The sequence below is a fragment of the Tasmannia lanceolata genome, unplaced genomic scaffold (assembly GCF_043159265.1).
Source record: "Tasmannia lanceolata isolate RefF3 unplaced genomic scaffold, GAP_Taslan_0.1 ptg000023l, whole genome shotgun sequence".
NCBI lineage: Eukaryota > Viridiplantae > Streptophyta > Magnoliopsida > Canellales > Winteraceae > Tasmannia > Tasmannia lanceolata.
The window spans coordinates 1,406,089-1,423,145 of NW_027518700.1; the positions used below are offsets into that span (position 1 = coordinate 1,406,089).

A 17,057-nucleotide genomic window follows, 5' to 3' on the forward strand; every position below is an offset into this window, starting at 1 on the left:
ACTTTGAAGGATTTTACAAGATTTTGGACGGGAAAATATTGGAAGGGAAATCAAAATAGCTAAAACGGGGTTGAGTGTAAATTTGCCATTTTAGAATTTTTAACGGAGAAAATTGAAGCAGGTGAGTTTTAGAGACCTTTTAACAAATATTTTCTAAAAGTAGGACTACTTGGATAATATGCTTTTCTTAGGGACTAATAAGCAATTATTTTGCCATGTAGAGACTAATCAGCAAAAATCCCTTTTTATTTCGATATGTGGGGCCATTATCTTAAAGATCATATTTTGATAGGTGGGGCCCACTATTTAGCCCTAATGCCATAGGATGGGCCAAAACCCTGGTAATTTAAAATGGGAAATGAATATGCTCAGCCATTCCAAGTGGCAAAGTTAAGTTTCATTTTATGCTTAGTGAAGGAATTAAGGGCATTTCTGTGAAATGATATAATTCCATGAGAAATGCTGAACTTATGTGAAATGCCTGATATCCCCCCAGCCCAGGACCAGGTTTTGATAATGAAGCGAACGCTATAAGATTAGTTCGCCTCATGAGCAATCACCCTTGCGAGTATTTTCTTATTTTTGATAGAAACTGTGAAAATTAGGGTTTTAGGGCGAAAAAAAAACCCCATGAGAAGATGCTCACTCACCCTCTCTTCTTTCTCACTATGTCTTCACCATTCTTCCAAAAAACCCAAATATTTCTACCTCTCCACTTCAAGTTTCCACCCTGACCATGATAAACTCCCCAATGATTCAAATTTTCCAGAAACAACCTTTTCTGAAATAGTATTTACAGAGAAACCTACTACCGAAAGATCGAGTCGTGGTCAGTTTCCCCCATCCCTTACACAGATTTTTCAGAAAGAAAAATACCCAACTCAAGATCACATCATAGAGATTCTTTTGAATAATCAGCACGATCCAAAATATGCGTTGGGATACTTCTTATGGGCTGATAAATGGGGTGGAAATATCAAAACCATTGATTCTTTATGCATCATGCTTCACATTTTCATTCAGTCTGGGAAACTTTCAAGCGCAGAGCGTCTATTGAAAAAATCACTTTCAGGTATTGATTGAAACCCTCAGAATTTGATGTTCGAATTATCCGAATTATCATGTTTTTTTTTATTATTATTATTGTGTAATGAATGTTTATTTTCAAAATATGAATTCTAATTATCCGAATTATAGTGTTTTTTATTCTGTATTGAATGTCTATTTTCAGGTAGTTCTAGCCCTAATGCTAGTGTTCTAGTCGATCGCTTGATCAAAACCCTCAAAATATGTGGTTCGGATAATCATCGTGTATTTGATTGTGTATTGAATGTTTTTGCGCGGGCCGGGCTTGTTGGGGAGGCAGTAGTGGGGTTTAATAGGATGATTACAAGTGGTATTTTTCCTTGTGTCAAATCTAGAAATATCCTTTTGACTGCATTGGTTAGGGCGAATAAGATTGAAAAGGCGCAAGATTTGTATAGGGAGATGCAGGCAAGAGGTATGGATTGTAATTGTTCTACTCTTGACATAATGATGCATGGGTCTTTGAAAAAAGGGAATCTTGATGAAGCAGAGGACTATTTTTGGGACATGAAAGGGAGGGGACTTAAATTTGATGCGGTTTTGTATAATACCGTAATTCAGTCAATTTGTAAGAAGCAAGATTCAAAGAGGGCGTGCGAATTTTTGAAAGAGATGAAAGATTTGGGTTTTGTTCCTTCTGATATTACATATACAAGCGTAATTGGAGCTTGTATGAAGCAAGGGAATATGATGGAGGCGTTGAGAATAAAAGATGAAATGATTAGTGATGGTGTTCCACTGAATTTAGTGGCCACAACTAGTCTTATAAAGCTGTATTGCACTCAAGGTGACGTAAATGGTGCTTTGGTTTTGTTATCCAAGATGACTAAGAGTGGAATTGCACCAAGTGGTGTCACATATGCGATTCTTATTGAAGGTTGTTGCCGAAATAGAAATGTGGAGAAGGCATATGAGCTTTACAAGGAAATGAAAGAAATGGGAATGTCACCTAATGTCTTTACTGTCAATTCAATTATCCGGGGGTTCTTGGAAAAAAAGAGGTGGGAAGAGTCATTTAAGTTGTTCGACGAGGCGGCTGACTCTGGTCTAGCCAATATTTTTACATATAATAATCTCATATATTGGCTTTCTACTGAGAGTAGAGTAACGGAAGCTCGCAATTTGTGGGATAAGATGCTAAATAAGGGATTGATACCAACAGTTGTGTCTTACAATGGCTTAATACTTGGTCATTGCAAACAAGGTAATATGGATGCGGCATCAATTCTCGTTACAGAAATGTCTGAGAAGGGTATTAAACCCAATGTTATCACTTACACTAGTATGATTGATGGGTATTTCAAGAAAGGGGAGGTTGATCAAGCTTTCAATGTGCACGGCCAGATGTTGGGCTTGGGAATTGTTCCCAATGATTTCACCTTCAACACTATAATTAACGGGCTTTGCAAAGCTGGTCAGACATTTGAGGCTAGCAAAATGCTTAAGAAGTTCATAGAAGAGGGTTTTATTCCCATTTGTATGACTTACAACAGCATTATCGATGGCTTCATAAAAGAGGGTAGCATGAAATTGGCGTTGGCAACTTTTCATCAAATGCACCAAAGTGGCGTATCCCCAAATGTTGTCACTTATACCAGTTTCATTGATGGATATATTAAAAATAATAGTATCAATCTTGCTTTGGAAATGCGGAATGAGATGAGGAGCAAAGGCCTCCAACTAGATGTTGCTGCATATAATGCCCTCATTGATGGGTTTTGCAAGAAACGTAATATGCAATGTGCACGTGAACTTTTTGATGAACTTTTTAAAGTTGGTTTGACCCCAAGTAGTGCCATCTACAACAGCTTGATTGGTGGGTATAGGAACCAAAATAACATGGAGGAGGCATTTGAGTTGCATAAGCATATGTGTGAAGAGGGGATTCGTTGTGATCTACCTACTTATACTACTTTAATTGATGGATCACTAAAAGTGGGCAACATAGTTTTTGCTGCGGAACTTTACACGGAGATGCTGGCCAAGGGTGTTGTGCCTGATATCATTACTTATACTGTTCTTATAAATGGTCTTTGCCATGAAGGACAACTAAAAAATGCACACAACGTCTTGGATGAAATGAATGGAAAGAACATGTCACCTAATGTTCTTATTTATAATGCATTGATTGCTGGTTACTTTAGGGCAGGCAATATGCAAGAGGCTTTTAGACTGCACGATGAAATGCTTGACAGAGGCCTAGAGCCTGATGAGGCAACTTATGACATTCTTGTAAATGGAAAGTTTGAATAAAATGTCACCCTTGCTAGTTGTATAGGTGCCTGAAAAAGCTGACCTAGTGGTTTCAAATTGCTTTTATGTGGGTTATATGAAAGTGCAAGTGGGGTCATCAAATGACATTTGATTTATCACAGTTGGTTGCTCTCTTGCTTGCTGCCTGTGGAGGTTAGAGATCAATCACCCCTGAAATCCTTTATGCTTAATTTATAGATATTAGTATGTGTATACAAGAAATTAGTTCTGTATTGGTCTGTTTTAAAAGTAGGCTTAAGCTTGCACTCAATTGCCAATGGTATCTAACTTGTACGATTCATTTCACACACTTAAAGCTCATTATTGTTAATGGGATTCCTTGTATGCATGAGATTCAGTAAATTGAAATATCAAATCTCTGGTGTGTGCATAGCAAAATTGGTTGTTTAGATCAAGTCGTGTGGCCTGTTGTCATGCAGCTTCACATTGTGATTTCTAACTAATGTATTTTGCATGCTTTTACTACCAGTTTTACAGTTACTTTTGTTTATGTATAATGGTGAGTTGTGATACATGATAAATAGCCTTGAATATATTTCTTGCCACAAAATGGAAACACGATACTATAGATTAATGATGAGTCATCATCTTATGTTCTACTTGGATAAAGATCAACAAAAATGAGATTAGGTGTATAAATCTGATTGTTACCCGTAAACTTCCCCCTTACATGAGGCTCATCTAATTGAAGAACTTAATGAAGAGAATGCCGCAAAAGAATTTAAAGCATTTCCTTGATTCTTTTTGGAATCATATGGTTGATAATGGTGGCTGTTTTGGAAATTTGGTGATTTGGTCTAACAGATTCCCTCTTGCAGGAGGCCACATTCCGTGAGGCTTACCTAGTGGCTATATTTTGGTGTCTGTGGGAAGGAATATAATAACACAATCTTTATAGGCAAATCTAAGGCCATCTCATTTTAAGAGGTCCGTTTTTTTCCTGAGCATTTGGTGTCATGGTGTTTTGCTTCTGCAAAGGAGATAACTTGTGTAGAAGTAGGAAATTTTTAGTAGAAAGTTGTGGTAGCGAAGGGATATGTCTTGATAGATGGGAGTCTTTGAAGAAGTGGCTTCTTTGCAACCTAGTCCAATATACCGATGCAAGGGCATCCATCAAGAAGAGAAGGGCTCTCGAGAGCTTAGGTTGGTTTGAAATTTTAGTGGTTTCATATTTTTATTTTTAATTTTTTTGAATGATTGGTTTCATATTTTTATTTATACAGAATAATGGTTATTTTTAACTTATTTTTGTGTGCATTTAGCGGGCTTTGTATTTCGGCTTATTCGGAAAAATGTTAGTTTCTCATATGATGAATTTCTGTAAATTTTGTTGAGACTTGTCAAGCCATGTCTTGGAAATTCTTAGAAATAGGGATTGCAGCGACACTAATGTTTCACTTGTCTGAATATTATCAACTGGCTGCAAAACGTGGGATCATGGTTGAACAAAACCTAGCTGCAAAATGTTTTGCATTCCAAAAGTGGCGAGTGCCGCATCAGCACTTTATATTTTTTTTAAACTTGGCTAAAATTGTTTTTTTTCCTTTTTTTGCTACTGATATTGGCACTGCCATATATTTATAATTGCACTAACACATCTTGTCCTTTACTATTTAAACAGCTGCCAAATGTTATCACTGTAGCTATAAAAAAAAGGTTATCACGGTTCTCGAAAGGCAGGAACCAATTAAAAAAGATTGGACAAGATGAGTTTGTGCAATTATTAAAACATGGTAGTGCCAATATCAGTAACCTATTTTTTATTCGCCATACTGTATTTGCTCCCTTCATTGTAGAAACAGTGATTAGGGCTTTTAAGCGGCGAAAAAGAACCCCATGAGATGCTCACCGACCTCTTTTCTATCACCATGTCTTCTCCGTTCTTGTAAAAACCCCAAACCTCTTTGGTGCTCCACCTCAAATTCCCACCCTGATCACTCTTTGGATAAACTCCCAAACATTCAAATTTTCCAGAAAAATCCTTTTCGGAAACAAAATTTTCCAAGAAATCCATTTCAAAGACAATTATTCCAAAGAAATCTATTCTGGGGAGAGGATATTTAGAAATCTCCACTTCGGAAAGATCAAGGCATGGTCATTTCCCCTCATCCCTTACACAGATTTTTTGGAAAGAAAAAGCCGCCACTCAAGATCACGTGATAGAGATTCTTTTGAATAATCAATACGATCCAAAATATGCTTTGGGATACTTCTTATGGGCTGATAAAGGGTGGAAATATCAAAAACACTGATTCCTTAGGCATCATGCTTCGCATTTTCATCCGGTCTGGGAAAATTTCAAGCGCATAGTGGCTTTTGAAGACATCACTTTCAGGTAATTCTAGCCCTAGTGCCAATATTTTCTTTGATTGCTTGATTGAAACCTCAAAATACGCTATTTGAATTATCCGAATTATCATGTTTTTTAATGTGTATCGAATGTCTACTTTCAAAATCTGCGGTTTGAATTATCCAAATTATCGTGTTTTTTATTGTGTATCGAATGTCTACTTTCAAAATATGCAATTCGAATTATCGTGTTTTTTTTACTGTGTATTGAATATCTACTTTAAAAATATCCGGTTCGAATTATCCAAATTATCGTGTTTTTATTGTGTATTGAATGTCTACTTTCAAAATATGCGGTTCGAATTATCTCAATCATCATTTGTGTATTGAATGTCTACTTTCAAAATATGCGGTCTGAATTATCCGAATCATCGTGTTTTTTTATTTTGTATTGAATGTCTACTTTCAGGTAATTCTAGCCCTAATGCCAGCATTAGGGCATTTGTATGACTCACAACAGCATTATCGATGTCTTCATTAAAGAGGGCAGCATGAATTTGGCATTGGCAACTTATCATCAAATGCACCAGAGTGGTGTATCCCCAAATGTTGTCAAGTAGACCAGTTTCATTGATGGATATTGTAAAAATAGTAGTATCAATCTTTCTTTGGAGATGTGGAATGAGATGAGGAGCAAAGGTCTCAAATTAGATGTTGCGGCATATAATGCCTTCATTGATGGATTTTGCAAGAAAGGAAATATGGAAGGTGCACATGAAGTTTCTGACGAACTGCTTGAAGTTGGTTTGACCCCCAAGTAGTGTTCTCTACAACAGCTTGATTGGTGGGTATAGGAACCAAAATAACATGGAGGCGGCATTTGATTTGCATAGGCGAATGTGCAAAGAGGGGATTCGTTGTGATCTACCTACTTATACTACATTAATTGATGGATCACTACAAGTGGGCAACATAGCTTTTGCTGCGAAACTTTGCATGGAGATGCAGGCCAAGGGTGTGTTGCCTGATAAAATTACTTTTTTTAAAAAAAAATGGACAAAACTTTATTCCAATAATCCAGCAATTACAAAAAGGGGACAAGAGGTCCCCCCTAATTAGGGGTGTAAACGGATCGAATTCGGAGCGGATATGGCTATATCCGAATTCGGATTCGGATTCGGATTCGACGGATATTTAATATCTATTACCGAATTCGTATCCGTCGGATATTGTTCGAATTCGGATATTATCCGTATCCGTTTATCCGGTAAATTCGAACATTTTATTGCAGCACTTTATCTTTTTTCTCCTACTTACTCGAATGAATTTTCCAAACCTTAAAACTACACCTCTACATTCTCTTCACAAAATTAACTCTCAAACCCTAAAATATATGAGATCCTCTTCTTCCTTTTAAAACAAAGGCAGAGAGAGAGAGAGAGAGAGAGGGAGGCGATGGGGATGGATGATAGTGTTGGTAGTGGTCTTTGGGTTTTTCCTTCTTCTTTTTTTTGTATATGATGGAATGAGTTTGGGCTATTTTGATGGAATGGGTTTGGGCTATTTTTGTTTTTATATTTTTTTTCTAAAAAGAATATTCACTTTTCTTAAAGAAACAAAAGATAGTGTGTCATTACTAAAAATAAATATTAATGATATTATTAATAATAAATAAAAATGATTTACTTCTCGGATTCGGATGTTAAACGGATCTGATATACCATTTACCAGATTCGCATCCGCTAAGAGCCGGATATCTCATAAACGGATTCGGATAATATCCGCTTGAAACGGATTCGGATAATATCCGCTTTAAACGAATTCGGATGTGGACGGTAATCGAATTTCCGAATATCCATTTACACCCCTACCCCTAATAAATTACAAGGATTACTGTAGGAGGGAGAGGCATCTATTCTCCCAAATTTTCAGGCATGCCCACGTATGAGATGACCATCTCCGACAAGGTAGTACCTGCCTTTACCAATTCATCTGCTTTGGAATTAGCTGAACGCCGTTGATGGCATAGTCTTGGTCGAATGATGCGTATTCGCAGCCCAAGCCAAAGCATTGGTCGAATCACCCTACATGATGAGAGAGGGCCCAAATTGTTGGACGCGTACCATTTGAGTCCAAACAATAACGCTTTTGCCTCCGCAGTATTTGCATCACTAAAACCAATCGGTCCGGAAAAACACATAACCTCGTCCTCAAACTCATTTCGAAGAATCCCACCGATACCTGCCGGGCCTAGATTTCCAAACGGACTGCTGTTAAAATTTCATTTAAACCAGCCAGCAGGAGGGGCCGCCCATCTAGGAGAGCTGATATTATGATGCGGACGTTCAGATATGATTGAGGTCCAATTCCTTAGAATATCTCCAGCGGAATATGGGGTCTTCACTCTAGCCTTGTACCGAGATATAATCGCCAATTTAGTATCCAAGACGATCTGCTGCCACGATTTCTGTTTACTGTGGAATTTTCTATTATTCCTTTCATTCCACAGCAACCATATCACAGCATACGGTAGGGATAATCATAATGAGCTACCAGTAGATCCATGATAAGCCCCCTCCCAATTAACCAGGATTGTGGAAATGTTATTGTACAATACCGGTACATCCATGATAACTCCCCTCCCAATTATTAAGTGATACTTGCTGCTTGCTGTCTACTTCGCAAGCCATCACTGCCCCGTTCTTTAACTTCCCTTCTTTTATCTGTTCATCAGCTGCGTCTTCTATTTCACCAATAATCAAAAGGTTATAAACATCCTATGTTGTCATCAGGCAGCATTACTAATCAGCCATACAGAACCAACAAGCAGCAAGCAATTGCCCCTTACTAATAGAGCCCCCTCTCATTAGCCCTATCAGTAAATGATGCTTGCGGCTTGCTGTGAGTTGAGATTGAGAGAGCAGGGAAGATAAGGTTATTCGCTATTGGCTTCCTAGGATAATATCGGATTCATTGGAAGAAGTTGAGAGCATACTGTGCTCTTCCATATGGAAAGCCCAATCAGGTTTCCTGTCATCACTTTGCATCTTGAATTTTTCAGCGGCGTTGGGTGGAAATTTTTTGAAGCAGTGCAAGTCAAGTCCAAAAATGAAAAATGATGCAGTGTAAATTCCCGGGTTCTTCAAACATGAACTTGAAAATAATAGGGCTGTAGAGAGCTTCTTTGGTTTGAAAAATTAAGGGTTTGATATTCTTGTTTACAGGAACTTGTGTTTATCTTTCTAAATTAGGTTATAGGGGTTTTGGGTCTTTGTTTAGGCTGAACTTAGCAATGTGTCTATTAATATTTAGGGACCTTTTGGATATATTTTCTAAAAGGTCAACTTCTTGGTCATTTCTAATTGGAAATTACCTTGCAGATTAGGTATTTATAAGCAAAAATCCTAAAATTTAAAGGCTAATTAAGACAAAACATATCGTAAAGTTTGAAGTTTGATAAAATTAACATCTAGTGCATCTCTCTTCTATGTTATAGTTTTTCTATGTTTATCAAGCAGACTCATCGACGGATTAAAATAGCTTAGGCATCATTCTCTTGTGTGGCTTGTTATCGCCTTCTTTGAAAGTGCCACCTCTCTCATACATTAAAAATATTTTTAAAAAATTATAACTTTGCATACATGTAACTGATGAGTAACAATCAATCATAAAGTGGAGATGTTAATTCTTTTGCGTAGACAAACATAAGCACACAACCGATATGTCGTCGCCATAGCTAACATAATCCAGACTTCTTGCAGGCCACCATTCAAGTTGACCGTGTCGAATGATGGAGAACTCTGCAAAGTCCGGCATCCACCTTCACTTTCACATTCATATAGCTGATCCCCAGAGTACTGTACTTTCAACAGGAGTCTGAACCCATAGTACATGAATGATATGTACTTCAACCACTGCATAAATCTAGGTATGTGCTGTGAAAACCAAAAGGTTCACTAGTCAGCATTGCAAGTAACAGCAGCATGTGTTTAGGAGGGGAAGAGGGAAAAAAGTTTTTCAATGGAGAGAGTGAATTTATTATTAAGAAGACACCAAGTTACATCACATAGTAGAATGCTTTGTTGTGTTTTTCTTTGTAGCCTGTTTGGTTGCATCGCTTCCTTATGAAAGAATGTGGCAAGTGTTCAAACCGCTTGATCCATCAAAAATCCGAGTGGGGCAACTTTTCATTGATTCTTTTATGGATCAAGTGGTCAGACAGTAAAAAAAATCCATATAAAAATGGGATTTTGCTAGGGTCCATCGCAAAATGCATTTCGTGGAACGTTTGTTGCATGAGAGAGCAGCCACATAGGCTCACTTTCCAACAGATTTTGTCATTATTCATGAGGTGGCTGCTCTCTCATGCAACAGACGCTCCGCGAAATGCCTTTTGCGATGGACCCTAGCAAATTCCTCCCCCGCCCCCAAACGCCCCCCACCCCCAAAAAAATAAAAAAAAATTTCCATGTACTTTCCTAGGAAAGTGACGAAACCAAATGTGCTTTTAGCGAATTGGTACTTACAGACTATAGGCATTTTCTGCCATGACAGTTAATTTTTATTTGATTTCTTCTACTTTTTTTAATATATGTAGCAGAAACTGACATGATATCATGCCTAATATTAAGGGTGTCTATACTTAGCCCCTTTCTCTTCTATTTCAAAATATAAACCATACCAAACAATTGAAAAGCTGTAGATTTTGCTTGGAAATGACTACCTGTACATAATATCCCCCAGTGAGAAGAAACAACATGAGTATCAGTGAGGCAATCATCCCTGCCCTTTTTATACTCATAACAGCAGCTCCAAACAGTTCACCAGCTCCCTATAGAAGAGCATAAAATCTATTTTTTTCCCCATTTTCAAATCATAGATGGGGTAATCATACCAAACAAAGTAAAAGAAAAATTGGGTTCTTAAACTTACCTGGCTTGTGATGACCACCAATAACATTGCAAACAATGTAAGGAAGAAGCAAGAGACTGTTCTTTTGAAATCAGCCATGAAGTACAAAATGGCCATGAAAATTGTGGGATAGAAAACATGAGCCACCATATCACATAGTGTGCTAGATAAATAGTACGCACTAAGCCTATACATGTCTGCTTTCCTCTCTTTCACCAGGTAGATACTCTCAAACGGGAAGACATATACAGCTCCAAAAATGGATGATGATGTCCAGAAAATGCAAATGTAGAACATCAGGCCAATCTACAACCAAGGGAAGAATTCTGAAACATGTGAGAATGATATACATGTATGTTTATGTCTAGGCCATGTTTGGTTTGCAGGAATTTTCTGAAAAAAGTTTGGCAAGGAAAGACTTTTATGGAATTTCCTGATTTTCCATTGTTTGTTTAGGCATGGAAATTTTTTTTTTTTTTAACTAGCGCGGTTCAAGTTTTATTTAGTTGAACCTTCAAGTCATGACTTTATTTTCATTTAAATTGTCAAAAGAAAAAAAAAATCCGTAGAAAAACTTTCTCCCGGATGTTTTTCCTGCATTCCAGACAGCACAGTAGAGTTTTTACATCACTAAAAATGGAAGCGGGACCCACATCATCTTTTGGGCCCATCATCGATAGGCCGTGCCCGACCATTAGATGATCCTAAACCGGTCAGTTTGAGGAGTTTTCATTATCGGACCATCCAAAATGAGGGCCACAAACCAAAGGGTTAGGATCATCCAATTGGCCCCCATTTTTGGGGCACAACCTATCTATGTCGGGGGCCCATAGAATGAATGGTTTAGATCATTCACTCATGTAAGCCCTACTTCCTTCTTGGCTTCAAACGCATGCACCATATAAAAATTATATAAATTCATATGATTTGAAAACTGATGGGAACATAACTTGATCTCTGAGTTGTGCCTCTGTTCCAGTTTGGGATTTCCACCAAAGAAGGCCTAATAAGATTGCAACTCCAATGCATTGCACTAGTCTTAGCTTGTCAAAGTAATCTCTACACCTCTCTCTGAATGTTCTCTTTGATAATATCATAAATTGCTCCCACCAACTAATTGTCCAATCCTTCTTAATTTGAATAGCCAATTGCAGATGTGTGGGTGCTTTCTCTGATCGGTGCTTTGCTTCTTTTTCTTTGGCTTCTATCTCAACTTTATACTTGCAATGCAGATACTAACATGTCATACAAAAGAATCAAGTCAGTCATAAAAGAAACACATGGAAGTAGGTGCTATATCATAAGTTTGCAACAAGCAATGCAAAAATACTTCAAAACCTTTGATTTTAGCATATGGGCTATGAAACATAAACAAGTACACTGTTAAAAGGATCCCATGGTTTGAAGAGCTCAACACTTCGATTGCAGGAATTTTTTGGAAAAGAAAAAACTTTCCGCTTTTCCATTGTTTGATTACACATGAAAAAAAAAAAAGAGCTTGAACCACCACAGATCATGTTTTATTTATAGGGACATTTCCGGCCCGTTTGTATTGCAAGAAAAACATTTCTGAAGGAAATTTTTTTCTGGGAAAATTTGATCTTTCCATAATTTAGAGAGACATAATATGATTATGGTTAATTTAGTGGGATGTAATCCTCTCTCTAAATAAAAATTGAATAGGATTCATTCAAGTTATCTTTTTCTGTAAATAAGAAAGTAGGAAATTTCTGAAACAATTTTCCTTTCCAAACAAATTCCTGCAATCCAAACAGGGTCTTGATATCAAGTTTTATTTATTGGGACCTTTAATTTATAAAGATTGTTTCACTTCTGTAGTGACTAAGTGCGTCATTGCCAAGAAATCGGCCTTTCACTTTTTAATGGGATTGATCTCAGCCCTCTGCCAAAAAGTTCGCGGCCGCGGTGAAAAAAATTCCAAAGAAAATTTTTCCTTAAGATATGTTTTTCCTTCAATCCAAACCGAGCCTGAGGTTGTGTTCTTCAACTCTCTTTTATTTTTGGAGTGGGCATTCAAAGAACACAATCTTAATTTCTTAAAATTGACTAAAACAACATTATATTGCTCATTGACCAAAAACAACTGAACTAGGCGCTGTTTGTTTTGGTTTTTGACAACCGATTGTGAGTCCAGAACATAAATTTGAGTTCAATAATCAGTTCAGGACTCACAATCGATTCTCAAAATCCAAAACAAAAAAAGGGCCTAAGAGATCACTTACCTTGATTACTTCTCTCTCGAACTCTTGTGTGCCATGGTGGACTTTCAAATCTTCAGGAATGCTAATGTCATTTAGGCACCCAGTGGCTAAATCCAGTAGGAACTCTGCAGGGTTCATGGCTAGCTCAGGCACAAATCTCAATGACGAAAAATAGTCCATGGACTCTCTGGCTTTCCCATAATACACAGGATATCCTTCTGATATCAACAAGATCTTGTCAAATGTATGGAAAATCCTACTAGACGGTTGGTGGATTGTTGTGATGATTGTCCTTCCTGCCTATAGGCCAAGCAGTTCAACTATCATATCAATGGCAAATCAATTAAAATTTTGAGTCCAAAACTGATTATTGGACGCCATTACTTTTAGACATTTTGAGTCCAAAACTGATTATTGGAGACCATTACGTTTGGGCCCTGTTCGTTTTATATTTTGAGAATTGATTTATTAATGGACTCAAAACATAGGCCCTGCTCATTTTAGATTTTGACAACAGATTTGTGAGCCCAAAACTGATTATAGGACTCAAAACTAAAATTGTTATTTTGAGTACAATAATCGGTTTTGGATTCACAATCAGTTGTCAAAATCTAAAATGAACAGAGCCAAAACTAAATTTTGAGTCCAATAGTCCGTTACTCAAAATCAATTTTTATATTCCAAAATGAACAGGGTCTTAATTTTGAGTCCAAAAATCAGATTGACTCAAAATCCAAAACGAACAGGGTCTTAGGCCGTGTGTGTGTGTTTGGATATTGAGAACCGATTGCGAGTCCTAAACTGATTATTGGACTCAAAATTAAACGTAAACTTGAGTACCAATTGTGAGTCCTAAACTGATTAACGCAAACTTGAGTGCAATGAGAGAACCTATTTTGAGTCCTATTAGTCTCAAAATTAAACGTCGACTTGAGTCCAATGATCATTTTTGGACTCACAATCAGTTCTGAAAATCCAAAACAAACAGAAATATTCTAACCTTGGCAATCCCTTGAAGAATCCGAAGGAGCCGATTCGCAGAGGTAGAGTCGAGACCGGACGTCGGTTCATCTAGCAACAACAGTGAAGGATCTACAAGAATTTCATACCCTATGCTTGTTCTTTTTCTTTCTCCACCAGATATTCCTCTCACAAATACGCCTCCCACGAGAGTCCGACGGCATCTAAAATGCGGCGAATGATTATTAAGAGATTTATTGCTTATGATTAGGATCATTACTTTGGTATTAAGAGTTTAAACAAAATTACCATTAAAAAAAAAAGAGTTCAAACAAAATTAATTTCTATATCATACACAATTTTCCTATCAAGAAAAAAGATTTATCTACTCATAACATGAGTTTTTTTAAGGATTGTGGCATGGTTTCAATTTCTAGACCAAGCAGGTTAAAATCATCAGCCTCTAAAGAGTAAATTATCTTCGTATGGAAGGTTAGATTCTTTTGGGCATGATTGGTAACCATGAAAATTCATTTCATGGAATATTTGTCGGCCCAATTATAAGAGAGGAGCTGAAAAGATTCATGGTTGCGAAACATGCTTTTCTTATGGAATTATTTCCAAATAACATGATGTATGTGAATTTAGCCACCATTTTTGGTTATAAAAGCAAACCTTTCTAGACCAAGTTCTTTTATAATCATCTCTACTCGTAAATATTTTTTCCGCCGACTCATGTTGCTTGGAAGTCTCAGAAATGCGGCAAAAACAAGTGTTTCTTCCACTGTTAATTGCGGAAATAGCACATCATCTTGGGTCACGAATCCAATCCTGTTAGCCAATCAAAGCACATTTAGTATTACAACTAAACCAGCCCTTCTGAAAAGTTGACTCTGGTTTTCATATGCATGATTTGAATTTAAAAGACATCTAACAAAAAGAATCCGATTGAGTACAAAGTAATTGAAAGATAATATAAATAGAGAACTTATATGATGCCCGATCGTGAGATTATAAAGGGCGGAGAGAGAAAACCATCTCTCCCTTGATTTTTAATCCAAGAGAAAGCTCTTTTTCTGACTTTTCTTTTGTTCAAAAACCAAGGCAACAGGTTTTGCCTCTACCCGCCCTTGACATTCTCGCGGTCGGGCATCATATAATTTCTCATATAAATATGCAAAGAAATAGACAAACACGAGATATATGCGGCTCGGCAATGATGGCTACACCTATAGACAAGAACATGATCTTCCACTATGAGAAAAAAGCAAACAAAGATTACAACGGTTTATACCTGAAACCCACAAACTGTAATTTTTTCTCTCTACCAACTTTTTCTCATCACCACACTTCATTGTGTGATTTTTCTAACACAGTCTCAAACTAAGAAACACCTAAGATAGTCCATTAAAAAATAGAAACACATAGGACACCTGACCTAGACGCTACACCTAGCCCTAGACTAACTAGAAAACATAACTCGTCTATCTTTTTCTAAAAGACTGCTTTCTAAGCGACACACTTAAGTCGCGGTGGAGGTAAGCCTATCTCTTGAATTTAAAACATATCTTGAATTCAAATACAGGTAGGATGACCTATTTATAACATACAAAAGATAACATATGTTTTGAGTTCAACATGTGTTTGGATTCAAATTTTATAGTTATATGTATTTTGAAATCAAATCATGCATATCTTTTCTACTACAATAATAATCCAATATGAGAGAGAGAGAGAGAGAGAGAGAGATACATACCTCCTCTTGAGAGCAGGAGTATAAGGAATATCATTGTAAGTTATGGTCCCTTTAACATTTTCTTGTAGCCTACCTCCTAATATCTGTAGTAAAGTTGTCTTCCCACTCCCTGAAGGCCCCATCAAGGCAAGGATTTCTCCAGGCCCTACGCTTCCCGTTATACCCTTCAAGATGTGATTGTAGTTCTCTTGCTCCATGCTTAATTGAGAGGCTACTTTCGTCATCACATCTTTTACAGGATTTCTAGATGAAGCACGGCTGATCTTTACTTTATATTCCACGTCTTCAAACTGCATTATTATTAAATTTTCATGAATTGAAAAGCTAAATATTTATTTCTATTGAATAAACTTCTATTTTATTACGAATACAGCTATAAAATATGGTTTGTATCCCTATTCTTCGGATAGGGTTGAGTTTGTATGCTGATTGTTTCATCTTTTTCAATTTAAATAAACCGGTAAGGTAGGGGTCTCCGCCAAACCCCAGCTTACCTATTAAAAAAAGCTATAAAAATCAACACATAGAAAAACTAAGGCCATGTTTGTTTTCAATTTTAATACCGATTGCCAGTTCAAAACTGATGATTAGGCTCAAAATTGTGCATAAATGAGTCCTATAATTAGTTTCTTTAACAAAACTATTGCTCGTTCAAAAGTATTTTCTCAACATTTATTGTTGTCAATGAAATGCTACTCCGAATTGACAAAAGGCCTCCTTAAGTGGGATGAGAACAAATAAAAATAAAAAATTTAATTCAAAAAAATCTAATAAAAATTCCATTCCAACTGGGGTGGAATCGGAATACGATGTCAATTCTAATTCCTGATCCTGGCAATCCAAATGCTAGAGAACGGTTTGCCTAGCTCGGCTTGAAACGGAGGTGTATTGGAACTTAAGGACATCTTCGATTCAGACCATGCATACCTAACCAAAATGGAAAAGAAAAGAAAAAAAAAGGAAACTAGTTGTGTTAGAAATTAAAGGAAATTACCTTGAGAAATATTGGAAGAGGGCTAAGCCTTTCATCACTGACATTTGGAAACTCATGCTCTATACGTATCTCTAAATTTCTATTTCTCGGATGGTATGTTTGAGACATGAACTCTATGTTGTGACCAAAGCTAGTGCTGCCAGCAATTTGCATTGGCCCCATGGTTGGAATGGTCATTGCCATCTCCTCCTTTTCTTCTTCATTGCAGATTTCCATGTCTTACAGGAAAGAACTCAGACTAGATACACTCAAAATGTTCCCTAAAGGCTTCATCAACTCAATAAACTCAAGCTAGATACACCCAAATGTTCCCTTAAGGCTTTATGAACTCTAAAAGGAGGTGAAATCAACTAGAACATACCTAAAGCTTGTCTAGATTTTCTTTTTTGTTTCAAAGAAAGACGTTGGTTGGTGGGTCACAAGCTTCTTATGCCAAGGTTGAAAACCCTTGTTTTGGAAATATAAAAATTAGAGGTTCTCACACCCTTTTGAAGCCTATAGTTTTATACCTAGAACGTTGGTTTTGCTATCCCTCTAAGTGAAAAAGAAAAGTAAAGAAAAAAAA

At 36.9% G+C, this 17,057-nt stretch overlaps 2 protein-coding genes across 2 annotated transcripts; one reads left to right on the top strand and one right to left on the bottom strand.

Annotated features, from left to right (window-relative positions):
* The first annotated feature begins 566 nt into the window (after positions 1-566).
* On the top strand, positions 567-3,749 carry LOC143856334 (uncharacterized). The gene is made up of 2 exons (XM_077366527.1): positions 567-1,072; positions 1,232-3,749. Exons 1-2 carry the CDS (start codon positions 631-633, stop codon positions 3,337-3,339), a joined length of 2,550 nt encoding a protein of 849 aa, XP_077222642.1. The 5' UTR covers positions 567-630; the 3' UTR covers positions 3,340-3,749.
* A 5,366-nt stretch (positions 3,750-9,115) lies between these two features.
* On the bottom strand, positions 9,116-16,852 carry ABCG26 (ABC-2 type transporter family protein). The gene is made up of 9 exons (XM_077366529.1): positions 16,493-16,852; positions 15,499-15,788; positions 14,418-14,573; positions 13,783-13,966; positions 12,804-13,082; positions 11,511-11,795; positions 10,582-10,866; positions 10,373-10,480; positions 9,116-9,584 (listed from the first exon to the last, which is right to left on the bottom strand). Exons 1-9 carry the CDS (start codon positions 16,706-16,708, stop codon positions 9,315-9,317), a joined length of 2,073 nt encoding a protein of 690 aa, XP_077222644.1. The 5' UTR covers positions 16,709-16,852; the 3' UTR covers positions 9,116-9,314.
* Positions 16,853-17,057: the final 205 nt, after the last annotated feature.

What these genes read in the sequence shown, in the direction of transcription:
- LOC143856334 (XM_077366527.1), top strand. Translation starts at nt 631, where the DNA reads ATGAGAAGATGCTCACTCACCCTCTCTTCTTTCTCACTATGTCTTCAC. An exon ending in ATTGAAAAAATCACTTTCAG is followed by an intron (nt 1,073 to 1,231) that starts GTATTGATTGAA and finishes GTCTATTTTCAG; the next exon opens with GTAGTTCTAGCCCTAATGCT.
- ABCG26 (XM_077366529.1), bottom strand. Translation starts at nt 16,708, where the DNA reads ATGGAAATCTGCAATGAAGAAGAAAAGGAGGAGATGGCAATGACCATT. An exon ending in ACTCCTGCTCTCAAGAGGAG is followed by an intron (nt 14,574 to 15,498) that starts GTATGTATCTCT and finishes ATTGGCTAACAG; the next exon opens with GATTGGATTCGTGACCCAAG. An exon ending in TGGTGGTCATCACAAGCCAG is followed by an intron (nt 10,481 to 10,581) that starts GTAAGTTTAAGA and finishes GCTCTTCTATAG; the next exon opens with GGAGCTGGTGAACTGTTTGG.